Genomic DNA, 16253 nt, shown 5'->3' with positions numbered 1-16253 from the left:
GCAGAGTCTAACGGGGAAGCTTGCGGCTATCACACGGTTTCTGTCGAAAGCCGCAGAACGACAGTTACCATTCTTCAATACTTTGAAAAATTGTTTGAAGAAAAAAGACTTCGTATGGACTCAGGAAGCAGAATCAGCCTTTCAGGAGATGAAAAAGGTGCTTGCAGAATTACCAACACTTACTGCGCCAGTATCAGGAGAAACGCTAACGCTATACCTCGCGGCATCGAAGGAAGCTGTCAGCTCAGTCCTCATCGCGGATCGCGGAAAGGTAATCCATTAATTTACATGCTTTATTTATATCGCAGAAATTTAACGACTGAGGTTTTTCTCAGACGCAAATGCCGGTCTACTTCGTAAGCAAGACGCTGACATCAAGCGAAGTAAACTACTCACCAATAGAAAAGCTTGTATATGCGCTGGTCCATACGGCGCGGCGTTTGCGCCGATATTTTCAAGCACATCCAATCGTGGTTCTAACTGATCAACCAATCAAACAGGTTGGTAAACGCCTACTTTGCGGCAATGACCGGGGTTACCGCATTGACTAACGCAATCAATTTTCTTTCAGGTGTTATACAAGCCTGAGATTTCTGGCCGAATGGCTAAGTGGGCAGTTGAATTAGGTGAACATGAAATAAATTTTTCTTCGCGCAGTGCGGTTAAGGGTCAAATACTTGCTGATTACCTAGCAGAATTACCTGCGGATGTAGAGGCGTCAGCAGAACATCAGGATCCACCTGCACCAACTTTGTCACCATGGGAATTGTACACCGATGGTGCGTGCAGCGCATCTGGTGCAGGTGCGGGTATAATTTTAACAGGCCCAGATGGCGAAGAGCATACATACGCACTGCGGTTTAATTTTGCTGTTACGAACAACGAAGCAGAGTATGAGGCTCTGTTAGCAGGTATGCGCATTGTGCATAAGTTAAATGTTAAAATTTTGCACGCATATGTGGATTCAAAGCTAGTATGCAGTCAGGTCAGCGGAGATTTCGAAGCGCATGACATAGCCATGCAGCAATATCTATCGCTTGTTCACAACCTCGCTGACCAATTTGAAGCTTTTCAAATCTCCCACGTAATGCGGGGGCAAAATAAGAAGGCGGATGCGCTAAGCAAACTGGCTGCCTTGGCTTTTGATCATATGGGGAAGAAAGTTCTAATAGAAGAACTCAATGCGAAATCCATTGTTATGATGCCTTTAGTGGCACCAGTGGAGGAATCAAGCTCAACATGGATGACGCCAATTGTGGCTTTTCTGCGAGATTGCACATCTCCTGCGGATTCCGCTGATGCAAAGAAAGTCCGCGTTAAGGCACCGCTGTATGCCCTTGAGGGTGACGTCCTATATCGAAAGAATTATTTGGGACCGCACTTAAGGTGCATTGGCCCGAAAGAGGCAGAGGAAGTTGTACGCGAGGTGCATGAGGGTGCATGCGCACTCCATTCGGGGCACAGGTCCATTGTGTCAAAAATAATGCGGCTAGGATATCATTGGCCCACCATGTACGCGGATACTGCGCGCATAGTTAAGCAATGTGAATCATGCCAAATACATGCACCTATTAGCAGAGCACCTGCGCATCCAATGATACCAGTCTCCTCACTGTGGCCATTCTGCAAATGGGCAATCGACATAGTCGGACCATTCCCAAAAGGCCGAGGTAATTTTATCATTTATTTTCTAAACATGTTACTCACATCAGTACCTTACGCACATTCTGCACACGCAGGAAACATCAAATTCTTGATTGTTACAATCGACTATTTCACAAAGTGGGTCGAAGCGAGACCGCTGGCAGCAATCTCAGGAAAAAGGGTGCGAAATTTTGTATGGGAAGACATCGTCTGTAGATTTGGTATACCAAACAAAATTGTTAGTGATAACGGTACGCAGTTCGCTGGTGACCCTTTTCGCAGCTGGTGCGCGGAGCTTAATATTAAGCAAACTTTTACATCTGTTGCGCATTCGCAGGCGAATGGCCAGTGCGAAGTAACCAACCGGGATATAGTAGCTGGAATCAAAGCTAGGTTGGGTCATGGTCGCGTTGGTTGGGTGGATGAACTACCGAAGGTTTTATGGGCGCATAGAACAACACCTAAAGCAAGCACTGGTGAGACCCCGTTCAGTTTGGTCTATGGATCAGAAGCTGTTGTACCCGCAGAAATTGGGGTACCAACGTTCCGCATACAAAATTTTGATGAGCAAAATAACTCTGAAGCTTTGCGGGAAAATCTTAACTTGCTGGAAGAGCGCAGACTCTCTGCGGCTGTCAACGAAGCAAATAACAAGTAAAAAATTGCAAAGTACTATAATCAGCGTGTGCGTTCGCGCTCTTACAAGTGCGGTGACTTGGTTTGGCGTCAGAACGACGCAAGTCATGCGGAAGATACTGGGAAACTGGGCCCCCGTTGGGAAGGTCCATACAGGGTAGCGAAGGCAAACAATACCGGGGCGTACCCTCTCGAGACATTAGATGGAAAACCTGTGAAACGCACTTGGCATGCGACGTTATTGAAAAAATGTTGTATGTAGCTAGGTGGACCTGATCACTCCAGTTTATTGTAGCACATTATTTTTTCTATGTAATTTCCGTCCGTTTGGATGTGTCGCGGTTATAATTGTGATTAATGCCAATTAAATATTTACTCGCGCATACTTTTGTTGTTTAAATCTTTTTTGTATGCGGTTCCTGCCTACTTAAGGGGTGTCCTCTAGCCCCCGTGCAGCAGAAGCCTGTTTGGTTACAAGGCTAGACGCTAACGGCAGGCAAAGGGAATTGGTTTTCCCCTAGCCAAGCGCCACGCAGACTAGATGGCTGCAAAGTCGACTTAAAAAATTACAAGCATTGGTTTGCTTGTGCGTAATTACTCTCGCATTGGTTTGCTTGAGGAACTCTTAAGCATAAAGACATTGGCTTGTTTTTAGTTGCGTTTCTTACCATACAGCTACCGTGCACCTCTAGTACATGACAAAGCAAAAACGCAGTAGCTTCTGAGTCTAAATTGTTAAGGATAAATTGTTAAAGTATTGGTTTATTTTACGCAGTACCATCCGCATACGCATGAGTTTTGGTTAACTATGCGCATGGGCATGCGGTTCACATTTTGTTTTGATTCGCGATATATAAACAAATAAACACACTACACATGCATATCAGAAATATATATACATCAAATTAAGTTATTACATAAGAGGTAATTGTTTGTAACGCCTGCCCAACACGGGACTTAGGGCTGCAAAAATACAAATACCTGCCTAAGCATAGGACTTACGGCGCAATCCAACACTAATAATCCTCCTTCAAAAACCCATCGATCGACATGTTCGGGTCCGCAGGAAATGCGTTGATTAGGGGGATAGGGATGGACTTGATGGCTTCTTCCGCCTCCATTAACGCCGCAGCCGTTCCCTCTTTTAGCTTCTTTTGAACGATGTCGGGGAACGGCGGTGTTAGACCGCAAGCTTGGATTAACTCCTGCACAGCCTTGTTGATTTCATGGTCCCTGACCGCATCAACGTAGGCATTGAACTTGTCGGACACAGGCTCTGAGTCTATCACCTTTTGCGCAATGGTAGGGAGTGCGGTGCGCAGCTTCGCTAGATCCGTCTCTGCCAGTTCGCGGTTGGTTACCGCGTCGTCCCTTTCCCTCATCACTTTCTCAAGCTCCGACCGCAAATGTTCTGCATCCCCCTTCGCCTGCTCAACCGCACCAACCAGCCCACGGCTCTTTTTTCTTTCCTCAATCAGCGCAGTTTTGGTTTCATTCGCGGTCGACTCAACCGCCTTGCACGCCTCCTCAGCAGCATCCCTATCCTTCTTGACCTGATCTACACCCGCTTGCAGTAGCCCTAGCTCTACCTCTTTGCGCAAAGCTAGCTGGTATATGCTGGAAGAGCGGCGGGCCTGATCCGCAAACATGCCGAAAAATACCAGGCCGTTTTGAATAACGGCATTGTGCGCCTGGTTAAACGGTAGAGCGGCCAGTTGCTCGTAGAATTCGGCCAGAAAGATTTGCTGCAGGAACGCAGACTGCTCTGCGGCATTTTTCGCAGAAGACTGTGTGAGTTGGCTAAGGTTGGCAAGGCGGAAGCTACCTTGCGGAGGAGTTGGTGTGGAATCGGAATCCCCGTGTATTGTCTTATCCTTTGATGTGGCGGTAGCTTGGAGATCTGGGTTGACCCGCGGGGTGGACGGCTGCGTCTCCTCCACATGCTCTGCATATCAGTAAATAGTTACAACGTGAACTTTAGTATGCGGTAAACTCGCAAGGAATGGACGCTTACCAGTAATGGGGGGAAGTAGTTCTGCGGAGCGTGGCTCGATTGGAACAAAGTTATCGTTCCGCATGTCCTCCCTTTGTTTGGGAGTCATCTTCTTCTTCTTCTTCTGCTGAGCCGCAGAGGTCTCAGCTGCTTTGCGTTTGTTGCCAGATGCCGCAGGCGATTGCTCTGCATTTTCGCTAGCTTTCTCCTGCTCTAGCTGTACGTTCACGTCTTGCTTGCGGAAGGAGATTCCCGCAATCTCTTCCGCAGTCAGCACCTTCTTCATCCTCATTTTTGCAAAGATACGCGCATGCTTTAGATAATATACATACAAAAACAGTTTAGTACGTGATTATACTATCCCTACCCTTTCCATCCGGTCCGACTATGGCTGGGCGCACATCCTCCCATGGCCAATGTGCGGATATCTTCCCTAGTCGCAGCATCACGTTCCCATATGATCGATGCACTAGCTGTGCGTTTGCACACTCCGCTAATAGTTTCCTTTCGTCGTCATTCAGGGTGGGGGTCTTGTTTACATCCTTCTCCACTTTCTCGGACCATATCAGCGTTTGCGAGAAGTTTGCACTCACCACAGTTTGGTCGATGAAAAAGAATGTCTCTTTCCAATTCCCCGCATTCGATTTTGGGGTCTTGGTGAAGTTTTGACGAGCGAAGAAGGTGAACCACGATTTGTGGTGGTTGACTAGTCGGTATAAATGGCAAAACACCTTCACCAGGGGCACTTTGTTGAGTGCAACGCACCACATCTCGAACAAGACTATTTTTCCTATAGCGTAAGGATGTAACTGACCTAATCTGACCTTAAAGTGATCTAGTACGCCCAGAAAGAAATCGGTGGGAGGAACCCTAAAATTGCCATGCTTAAAAGCATGTTCGTAAATAGCCACCTTTTTCTCCGGTGGCTCGTGGGCTCGCTGATTGGACAAAGGGGGGCACCGGATTGTACTTGGCTAAGGGGGGGGGGGGTACTGTTTCACTAAGTAATCTATGTGCTTCTACTCTATAACAGACTTTACGCTATCTACATACGTCTCGTTAGCTTTAGTCATTTTCTAGGAGTAATCGGATGAATACTAACCTTTAAATGGTGGCCGGAATGTTTGATTTTTGATCGGAATTCAAATTGTCAGCGTAACGAGGAAGCTTGATGCAAGAACGTGGAAGTGAGCTGCAAAATGGGCTATTTATAGGGAAGATTGAGGGTCATGGGATGGAGTGGTGTGATCATGGCTGTACAAGTGTAACGCAATCGACGGGTAGCATTTTATTTACGCGCGTGGATGCCAGTTGGGTATGATTACATATACGCGCGTGGTTGGCACGCGCCTGCCACACTACCACTTTATGTCATGTCAGCCGAATGGGCTTCTGCGATTGTGACATGCATTTATGGCATCGAGACGCACGCGGAATATTAAAGGCTAGCCGTTTTCTTGTTCTTTCTTTTTCGCTTAATAGTTTGATATCATACGCCTCGCGCCATATAACATCAAACTGGGGGGACATAATGATACCGCAACCCGCAGGCGCACCACATATGTATGCGTGTTCTTGTGTGCGGTATGCGACGTGCGATTGCCTTTGTTCCCGGTACGGCGGTTGCTTAGCTGTCAAGTAAATATCTTTTCCATAATTATATCCGTGATTCGGGGGAGTCAGTTATGGATGAGATTATCATGATCTGGGACGGTTCTAGAATTAGGGTTTGCCTATAAATACAAACCCTAATCATCATTCACCACACACGGCACATTATGTAACCATCACATACGATACACATTACTTAAAACAGCATCATTCAGCATCTTTTCAAGGTTAACAGGTTAGTCTTTTGTAAGCTAGTACCTACGACCTTATTTGGGGCCTCTTGATCGACGACCGTTATCGGAGGTGGACTTAATCACTTGGCCACCCCGCCGACATCATCATGTCGGCCAGGGTTATTCACGGTAGTCGGACCGGAGAGCCACGTTCTAAGATCCTTAAACCCCTCTTTATGTATTGAGCAGACATATTAAACCATACGGTTAAAATATGCATGATCACTGAGTGACTGACTTAGTGACTTGGATTGAATAAATAAAAAGGTAGAAAATACTCGACATACAATACATGATTAATCATTCATAAATCAAAATTAGAAGAAGAATCAAGAAGAGTTGACAAAACATATATGGGTTCATCGGCGGTATTAAGTACATGGATTGATTCCGCTTGCATGTCCGTCTCTTCTAATTCTAAATCAGCAACTATAACAATAACAACAACATGGGGTGGTCGCAAACGCAACAGCACCAGCAAGCTCTTATCAACATCTAAATCTAAATGTGCTTACAATACTAATACTAATATTAATAATAATTATAATGTCAGAGACAAGAATAAGAAGAAGATGAATTCAGGGCGTTTAACTTGCTCTTACCCTCTGGGTGCTTCTGGTTTCAGATCCACAAATTCTTGTCGCACTCGTCCAGGTTACTTTTCAATTCAAATTTAATTAATTGTCGATTACTAGTATTACTATTACTAGTTAGTTAATTTCAAACGGGGATGATTCTAACACATCATTTTTTGATCCTCACACACCTATTTTAACCTTTTACTCTTCTAATAATACTCCATTTTTTTAAATTGGTGTGTAAGGATTAAAAAAGTATGTGTGAGAATCATCCCCCATTTCAAACTGATAATTAATTAATTAATTAAATAGGTGAAGCAATGGCTATAGCCATTCAACCCTCCATGGAGACTGTAACCAAAAACAAACCTGAAACTAAAGAGAGGCGAGTTGTTGTGACTGGGATGGGTGTAGAAACCCCAATCGGTAACAATCCATACGATTTCTATGATAATCTCCTCCAAGGTGTCAGTGGCATTACTCAAATTCAAGCCTTTGATTGCTCCAACTATCCAACTGTATCTATCTCCTCCCTCTTTTAATTAATTAATTATTATCTTCATCACCAATTTGGCTGCTGGTTCACTTTTTTTTTTTTTTTTTTTTTTTTTTTTTCAATGCAGCGAATTGCTGGTGAGATTAAAAATTTCTCAACAGATGGATGGGTGGCACCTAAACTATCCAAAAGGATGGACAGGTTTATGCTCTACATGCTTACTGCTGGCAAAAAGGCTCTTGCAGATGCTGGGATAACAACCCAACATCAAATGGATCAATTAGATAAAACCAGATGCGGAGTCCTCATCGGCTCTGCTATGGGTGGTATGAAGGTATTCAATCAATCAATCAATCCCATCCATTTCCAATTCGATCTCTTCATACTTTGAAATTTATTTTTATTTTTATTTTCTTTAGGTTTTCAATGATGCAATAGAAGCTTTGAGGGTCTCATATAGGAAAATTAATCCTTTCTGCGTACCCTTTGCAACCACTAACATGGGATCTGCAATGCTGGCAATGGATCTCGTAAGTAATCTAACTTCAACTTCAACTCCACTTAACATCTGTGTATAATAAGCATTACATATGCATATTTTCCTTCCTTTAGGGATGGATGGGTCCAAACTATTCTATCTCCACAGCTTGTGCCACCAGCAACTTTTGTATACTTAATGCTGCAAATCACATCATCAGAGGTGAAGCTGTAAGTGCTTTTCTTTACTTCTGGCCATCATCATCATCATCATCATCATCATCATCATCATCATCATCATCATCATCATCATCATCATCATCATCATCATCATCATCATCATCATCATCATCATCATCATCATCATCATCATCATCATCATCATCATCATCATCATCATACAGTCAGTATTTGTTAAATTCTGACAGCATAGTGAATCTCGCAGGACGTGATGCTTTGTGGTGGCTCCGACGCTGTCATTATACCTATTGGTATGGTATTGCTCTTCTTCCTGTGTAACTGATGTATTAACGTACAACATCGATACCTCTTATTTATTATTTTAATGTATTAATAATTAACATCTGGTTTAGGATTGGGAGGATTTGTGGCATGCAGAGCTCTATCCGAGAGAAACAGTGACCCTGCCAAAGCGTCCCGCCCATGGGATTCGGTAATATATATAACTTTTTTAACATATTCATTTAAATAATTGAAATTATTGGTTTGAAACACTGTGTTGTACAGTTTGGTAGATAATCAGAGTATCTCTTTTGCGTTGTTTACACAGGGTCGTGATGGTTTTGTTATGGGAGAAGGAGCTGGGGTCCTATTGTTGGAAGAAATTGAGCATGCTAAGGTGGGTAGGTTTGTTTACAGTTAATATTTTGTTGATGTATGAAATCTGCGATATGCTAAACATGCATGCGTGTGTCTCTTTGCTTAAATCTTGTTGGTGTTGTTGTACAGGAGAGGGGCGCTACAATCTATGCCGAGTTTTTGGGTGGAAGCTTCACTTGTGATGCTTATCATATGACAGAGCCTCATCCTCAAGGCGGCTGGCTATTTACATGTTTATGTAATAATAATATTAAATATTAAATTAAATAGAAATAATATAAAATAAAATAAAAGATGCATATTAATTTGCTAGGGGAATATAACCACCCTATCTGGTTAATATCCTGCCATTTACGGTGCATGTGTATAAGTTTGTTTTACATGAATTTGTTGGTGAAGAAATCAACACTAAATATGTGTGATGCTCTACTAGATAAGTATTTTTGTTGTACAATCTGGTTATTTAAACAATTTTTTTTTTTTTTAATCTGTTGTTGTTATAAGGTGCGGGTGTGATTTTATGCATAGAAAATGCATTATCTCAGGCTGGGGTAGCAAGGGAAGATGTGAACTACATCAACACCTGCTGGAGACCTCAAAGAATACCATGCTCTTCTTCATTGTTTTGGGCAGAACAAAGAGGTTTGCAGTGACTGGATACATACTTGTAACTATATATATATATATATATATATATATATATATATATATATATATATATATATATATATATATAGGGGCAGGATCAATGGGGAAGTAACCAATCGGGGGGAAGCAATTTTTTTTTTTTTTTTTCGTTTTTTTGGAATTTTTTTTTCCGGCATCAAGATCACACGAAAATATGAACATTTAGAAGAGACACTTCGTGGTGAATGTTATTATTTAGGCGGGAAAACGATCGACAAAAATAACATACAAGATAATATTGTTCGTGAAGAATATGAACGCTTTTTTTTTCATGTTTTGTGAAGTAAAATTTAGCCCGATTTAGAGATTAGGGTTTAGGGTTTGGTGTTTTGGGTTTATTCCATAAACCCAAAACACCAAACCCTAAACCCTAAACCCTAAACTCTAAACAGTTCGTGTTAAAAACTCAATCTAAACCCTAAATCTAAACCCTAAACCCTAAATTTCTAAACCCTAATATCTAAACCCTATAAACCCTAATATCTAAACCCTAATATCTAAACCCCAATAGCTAAAACCTCAACATACGCTCGAAAAACACGATAATTGTTATATATTACTTCTTCGAGTGTTTTCCCGCCAAAATAAAAACATTTATCACAAAGTGTCTCTACTAAATGTTCATATTTTCATCCCATCTATAATGTTCGTGAACAAAGTTTTTTCAAAAAACGAAAAAAAAAAAAAGTTTTTGCTTCCCCCCGCTTCCCCCCGATTGGTTACTTCCCTCTTGATCCTACCACTGTATATATATATATATATATATATATATATATATATATATATATATATATATATATATATATATATATATATATATATATATATATATATATCCTTTTAAGTGCAATGACATCATGAATGATGGGAATTTGGTGGGTTTGCAGTTGCGAGTGAATTCTACAAAATCTATGATAGGTCACCTTCTAGGAGCAGCTAGTGCTGTAGAAGCTGTTGCAACTGTACAGGTAGGTAATCACGGAGTATATTACTTTGTGCTCAAGGTTGTAAAACTCGCGACTCGGGGAGTACTCGGCCGAAGGTTTTTGAGGAGTAATCGGCTACTCGGGGAGAACTTTGAGGAGTACTCGGATGTTGACTTTTGTTGACTTTTCTAATATAACTAAATATTTTCAATATATTATTAGCTATAAACAAACATTTTATAAATATATATGTTAAATATATAAAATTTTATAAATATATATGTTAAATATGTAAAGTTTAGTTACATATAAATATTTGTTTAAGAGTCTTCAATGAATGGAAATCGAGACATTACAGGTATGTTCCTTCAATTCGTTCTTTCTAAACAAACAAACACATCAAATCGTCTCCTGTTTTCCTTCATCTTTTCACTGAGTTTTCCGATATTGTTGACCACCGTTGACCGGCGTTGACCGGCGTTTACCGAGTAATTGGACGAGTTAGGCACCGATTACTCGTTTTGTTCTTCCAACTGAGTAATCGCCGATTACTCGGCCGAGTTGGCCGAGTTTTACAACCATGTTTGTGCTTCATGTTTTTTTTTTTTTTTTAGATATTTCAAGTAACCGAATAAGGATTACCTGGACTGCTCTCTTTCTAATTAATCATCAAAAAATATTATATTTTAGTCAGGGCTGCAAATATGGATGAGACGGACGGACTAGTCGGCCTTGGTGACTAGCCTGACCCGATTCGACGAAAAATGCTGAAAAAGTCGGGCCAAAGTCAGATTCTTGATGTTCTTCATCAGAGCCTTTTTGTACACTTGTTTCCCTGCTTTCAAAATCCTACACTTGCTTCCAAATACATTTTATATATATGATTAATATTTGTGTTCATGCTTCAAATTTTTTTTTTTTTTTTTTTTTGATATATTTATGTTTAAAAGTCAATGTTGGTCAACGACCGAGTAATCCCGACTCGACCGACTAGCCCTTCAAGGTGACGGTTGACTAGTCCAGTCTCACGACTTTTACAACCTTGATTTTAGTGCATTACCAAGTCAAATTTGCATTGAGGAAACACCTATGTGCATCGATTTTTATTATCGTTATCATTATTACAGAGTATTATTATTGTTATTAATTATTATATTATTTGTTTGAAGTTCATAGTTGTTATTGTTATGATTGGATGCAAACATCATAATGGCATATTTTATCACATCAAGATGTCACTCACCTCCTAAAACATGAACAAAATACCATCTAAGATTTGGCATGCCTTTTGTAGGCCACCAAAATCATGTGAGAGTGTTTCAGGCTCTTTATTTATTAAGATGGTTTTGTTGTTTTCCCTTGTAGGCAATACGGACAGGGTGGGTTCATCCAAATATTAATCTTGAAAATCCAGACGAAGGCTTGGTATGAATAGTTCTTTGTTTTCTCTTATGGCCTTTATTTTTCTTATTCTCTTACTGTTTGTCTAAGATCTATTAGATCCAAAATTACGAACCTCCCGTGTCTGAATCATCTAGTATGCTGTTTGTGACACCGTCAATCCAGGCGTGGTTGTCTCATTGTTTATTTGTATTGGCTTCTTGTATGCTGAATTAATAATTATTCTTTGCTGATGAAAAGGCACTCTAGACATTTGTTAGGGACTAATGTAATGAACTTTTTTGAAGGATCCAAAAGTGCTGGTTGGCCCAAAGAAAGAAAAGCTGAAAGTCAAGGTGGCCTTGTCTAATTCATTTGGGTTTGGAGGTCACAACTCGTCAATATTATTTGCGCCGTTCCAGTAGTTGGTTACAAGTTTGATGTAAGACTATACAAGAAGCTCTGTTATTTGTATTTATTTTCTTTAGGTTACAAGTTTGATTAAATGTTTCTCTGGCATGTTTTGCTAATTAAGAGGATGTTTCAGATTATGCATGTAAGCACTCATTTGCCTATTTTCGGCAGCAGTTATCCAAAACCAAGCACCCTTTTGAGATATGCATACTGTATAAGAAATAAGCATTTTTAACAATAAGCATGTTGTCATTAACTAGCAGCGCGCTTCGGCGCGAATGATACTCGTTGCCTTAGAAGTCGGGGCCCGCTATGTGAAAGCTCTTTGCAAATGTGGGTGTGGGTTCAAGCCCAATTCGTGTCAAGATTTTACACGTCTTGCATAGTTGGATTATTCTGGTTATTGTACATAGGGCATAGAGGTATTTGGTGAAGGTATTTAAAACAATCCGACTTTTACGAGGTGGGTTTAGTGGGTTATCATAGGAAACACAGGGTTTGGGTGTCATGACGATAATCGACTAATAACAATGAAATTGCAAATATTGGCCATAACTAATATTTAAGGCCGATAAGTGTTTTAAAATAAGCAATTAACTTACTAACGTTTGCTTATGGCCTCATCTGTTGTAGGTATCCATTATTTGACAATGATTGGGTATGAGAAAGGACTGAGGAGGGAAGATGAAGAAAGGATCACGATATACCTGTTAACTTGATATGATAATTCCATAATCACTATTGAATCGAAGAACTATCTGATCAACACAATCAACGTCCCTAAATCAAGAATTGGAAATAAAATTGCGTCGATTCACTTTTATTGACTAAAGTCGAAATTACAAAATTGAGAGAAACTGTTGAATTACAAGAAGTTGAAATATCAACTAGTTTCGCCACTAAGTCTAGTATTTGTATTACAAACGGATTGGAAAAAAACAATAACAGAATTGAACTAATTGCAGTTGAGCTGGTACTTTTGGGGAAGGACAGTCTGTTAAAGCCGTTAAGTGTCTTCAATAGCTTCACCAGGTCACGTGCACGTCACGTGACTTCATATAAACGCTACATGTGCTCCACACGTGACTTGACCATTTGACTTTTATCAATACCTCCCTCTTGAATTCATTCTTTTCCTCAAGAATGGTTTTGCCTCAAATCAAAGTCCCGCAGTAGCAATTCCTCACCTGACTCCCAAGTTGCATCATCAACTGATCCATGTAACCATTGAATTAACAAGTAAATGGCTGGCATGTTACCTTCTTTGACCATCATTCGATCACACACCTTCAATGGAACAGTACGTAACAATCCATTTGCATCTAGAGTTGGAATTACATCCATTTGAACTAGTGGACTACCTTTGTAAGCTTTTAGTTGTGACACATGAAACACTAGATGAACTTGAGCTATTGAAGGCAAATCCAATTTGTATGCCACTGCACCTATTTTAGTCAACACTTGAAATGGACTATAGTACTTGAGAGATAACTTGTGTTGCTTGGATCCCCTCAATGTTAATTGCCTGTAAGGTTGTAACTTTACATACACCCATTATTGCTCATTGAACGTTCCATCAGTTCTCTGCTTGTCCATGATACTTTTCATTCTATCTTGAGTCCTTTTTAACTGAAATGTAAGGACCTTGATTGCTTCTTCTCTGGCCATTAATGTCCTGTCAACAACATCAACTCTGCTATCTCCATTAGTGTATAGAATTGGTGTTGGTGGTTTCTGGCCATACACCACCTCAAAAGGTGTAGTTTGAATGGCAGTATGAAAATTGGTATTGTATCTACATTCTTCTAGTGGTAGCCAACTAACCCAATCCTTTAGCTTATCTTCTGTCATACACTTCAAATAGCATTCTAAACACCTGTTAACCACTTCTGTTTGCCCATCAGTTTGAGGGTGATAAGCAGTTGACATATGTAACTGAATCTTCAAAAGTTTGAATAACTCTTGCCAAAATAGCCTTATGAAGACCTTATCTCTATCATTCACGATCACCTTAGGTAGGCCATGTAACATGTAAACACAATCGAAGAACACCCCAGCTACTTGTACAGCAGAAAATGGATGAGATTGGGGTATAAATTAAGCATATTTACTTAATCTGTCTACTATCACTAGGATAACAGTTTTACCCTCAGATTTAGGCAAACCTAAACATAATTAAAAAGGTGAAATATATATAAATAAGAATCGTACCTTAAAAGCAATAGATAAAACAAAATTTGAATTAAATATCAATCCAAAAGCAAACTACACTTGAAAACTAAACCTTAACTATGATAATATTCGTAAATAATTCGTCGCTAAACCCTAAAAACTGAATTGGATGAGAATAACTTATTGTTGTATTGTAATTGTTTTCAATACTAACGTTTACGATACTAATGTCTTCAATACCTCATACTCATGTTATCATACATTATATAAAATGTGTGCAATACTAACGTTATCGCACACAATGCTTTTGATAGTAATATATTCAATACAAATGTTATCGGTGATAAATGATTTTTTATTATAATTGTATTATACATTTGGTGAGTATCAATACTAACGTAATCGTATACTAATTTATACAAGTGTCGTGTAACGCACATGCTCATAAAACTAGTATATGTATATAAAGAAACATACTCCGTATTATTTTAAGGTCTCACCATATGGGAAAAAATCAATTTTAATAAATATGTGGTAGATGAAGTGTATCTCTTGAAAAAGTAAAGGAAAGCTGTTGGAAATTAAGCAAAGGATACTAGACTCAAGAAGAAGTTTGAAGAAGAAGTGTATACGACTCTTCATATATAACATTTATATTCCTTCCACCCTTTATTCTTTAGATTTCTCTTATCGGTTCCACATGACATGGAAGTCTTCTCACCAATGACAAAGAAGTTACAATAGTTATAACCAAACTTATTAGAGAGGTCCCAACCATGACAAGATTTCCTCCAGGACTAACCAACCATTCAGCACCACATCAGCACTTCCATCTCACTTTCTTCCCAGGACTAAACCCAGGACTAAACACTCCCAACAGTGACACTCCTTCCTCACCCACTATATTAATTAATTAATCAATTGTACAAGACCTATAGCAAAAAGTACCACAAAATTTAGCCCAGTCCGTCCACAAATATGCTATGAACGGACGAAGTGGGGGACGGAGGAGCTGGGCGAGACCCTGGGCGGGGGCCTGGACTAGCCCGTGCCATCAGCGCCCAGGCTGGGCGGAGCTGGGCGGCACTCCTGGACTAACCATTGGGACCAACCTTATTATTATTATTATTATTATTATTATTATTATTATTATTATTATTATTATTATTATTATTATTAATTATAATAATAGTAATTATTATTATTATTGTTGTTGTTATTATCATTATTATCAATTATTAAATTAATTATATTTTTTGATGTTATTAATATTGTAGTTGTTGTTATCATTATTATTCATCATATTATTATTATTCATCATATTATTATTATTATTATTATTATTATTATTATTATTATTATTATTATTATTATTTTTTTTTTTTTTTTTTTATTTTTTATTTTATTTCGTTGCATAGAGTTATTTTTTTTTTACAGTGTAACATTACAAATAAGAATACCAATAAGAAGTTTCGGTGCATTCAATCTTTAAGAGTGCCAAACAACAATTATTGCGAGATCAAGTATAATGACCAAGCTTTTAATGTAAATTTTCTAATCTAACGGTTGAAAACGCGTGTCCGAGTCGCGCGCCGATAACGTCCATCATAATCGCGAGTTGAAAACGTTGATCTATAAAAGACTTGACGTGTAATGCAAAGTTGACACTTAACTGAGAAAGGTAACAAAAGTTAACGACACCCCTATTTTAGATTAACTTTTGAAAAATGACTTCTTTTTTATTGTGAGATGAAATATATTACCGAAAATAGGAAAACTGATATATATTTTACCTTTTTATGAATTTTGCCCTTAGTGAAAACATAATTTTTTAAAACTTTGGATCCCGTGTGATGCACTGGTGTTGGAACAAATATAAAAATTTTAAGCATCAAGCTTTCATATATCGTTAGGTGACGAGTTCCCAAACAAAAGTGGTGATGTTGTATAGTGACTCGTTGTAATTAGTAAGTTATGAATTTAAAATTTACTATCCTATAATTGAGAGATATTATAATTATAATTATATTTAATTCACATTATTTAATTATAAATATTGAAAATAGTGACCTGTAATAAATTTAATATGGTGATAACATGTGATGCGTCAAAAGTGTGTGCAATAATGCGTGCCTTTTTAACCTACTTTTATATTTATAATGTCTT

General features: G+C 39.1%; 1 protein-coding gene across 1 annotated transcript; it reads left to right on the top strand.

Moving 5' to 3' along the window:
• The first annotated feature begins 7015 nt into the window (after positions 1 to 7015).
• On the top strand, positions 7016 to 12541 carry LOC139890474 (3-oxoacyl-[acyl-carrier-protein] synthase II, chloroplastic-like). Its single transcript, XM_071873351.1, is given in 13 exon segments — positions 7016 to 7213; positions 7319 to 7525; positions 7611 to 7721; positions 7804 to 7899; positions 8114 to 8159; positions 8262 to 8341; positions 8459 to 8527; positions 8638 to 8746; positions 9013 to 9088; positions 9090 to 9150; positions 10083 to 10163; positions 11487 to 11546; positions 11810 to 12541. Coding segments are annotated over 13 exon segments (1311 nt in total). The 3' UTR covers positions 11927 to 12541.
• Positions 12542 to 16253: the final 3712 nt, after the last annotated feature.

The sequence above is a fragment of the Rutidosis leptorrhynchoides genome, chromosome 2, assembly GCF_046630445.1.
Source record: "Rutidosis leptorrhynchoides isolate AG116_Rl617_1_P2 chromosome 2, CSIRO_AGI_Rlap_v1, whole genome shotgun sequence".
In the NCBI taxonomy this organism is placed as follows: domain Eukaryota; kingdom Viridiplantae; phylum Streptophyta; class Magnoliopsida; order Asterales; family Asteraceae; genus Rutidosis; species Rutidosis leptorrhynchoides.
The sequence above is the reverse complement of the archived record's forward strand: the minus strand, read 5'-3'. Positions and strand labels throughout refer to the sequence as shown.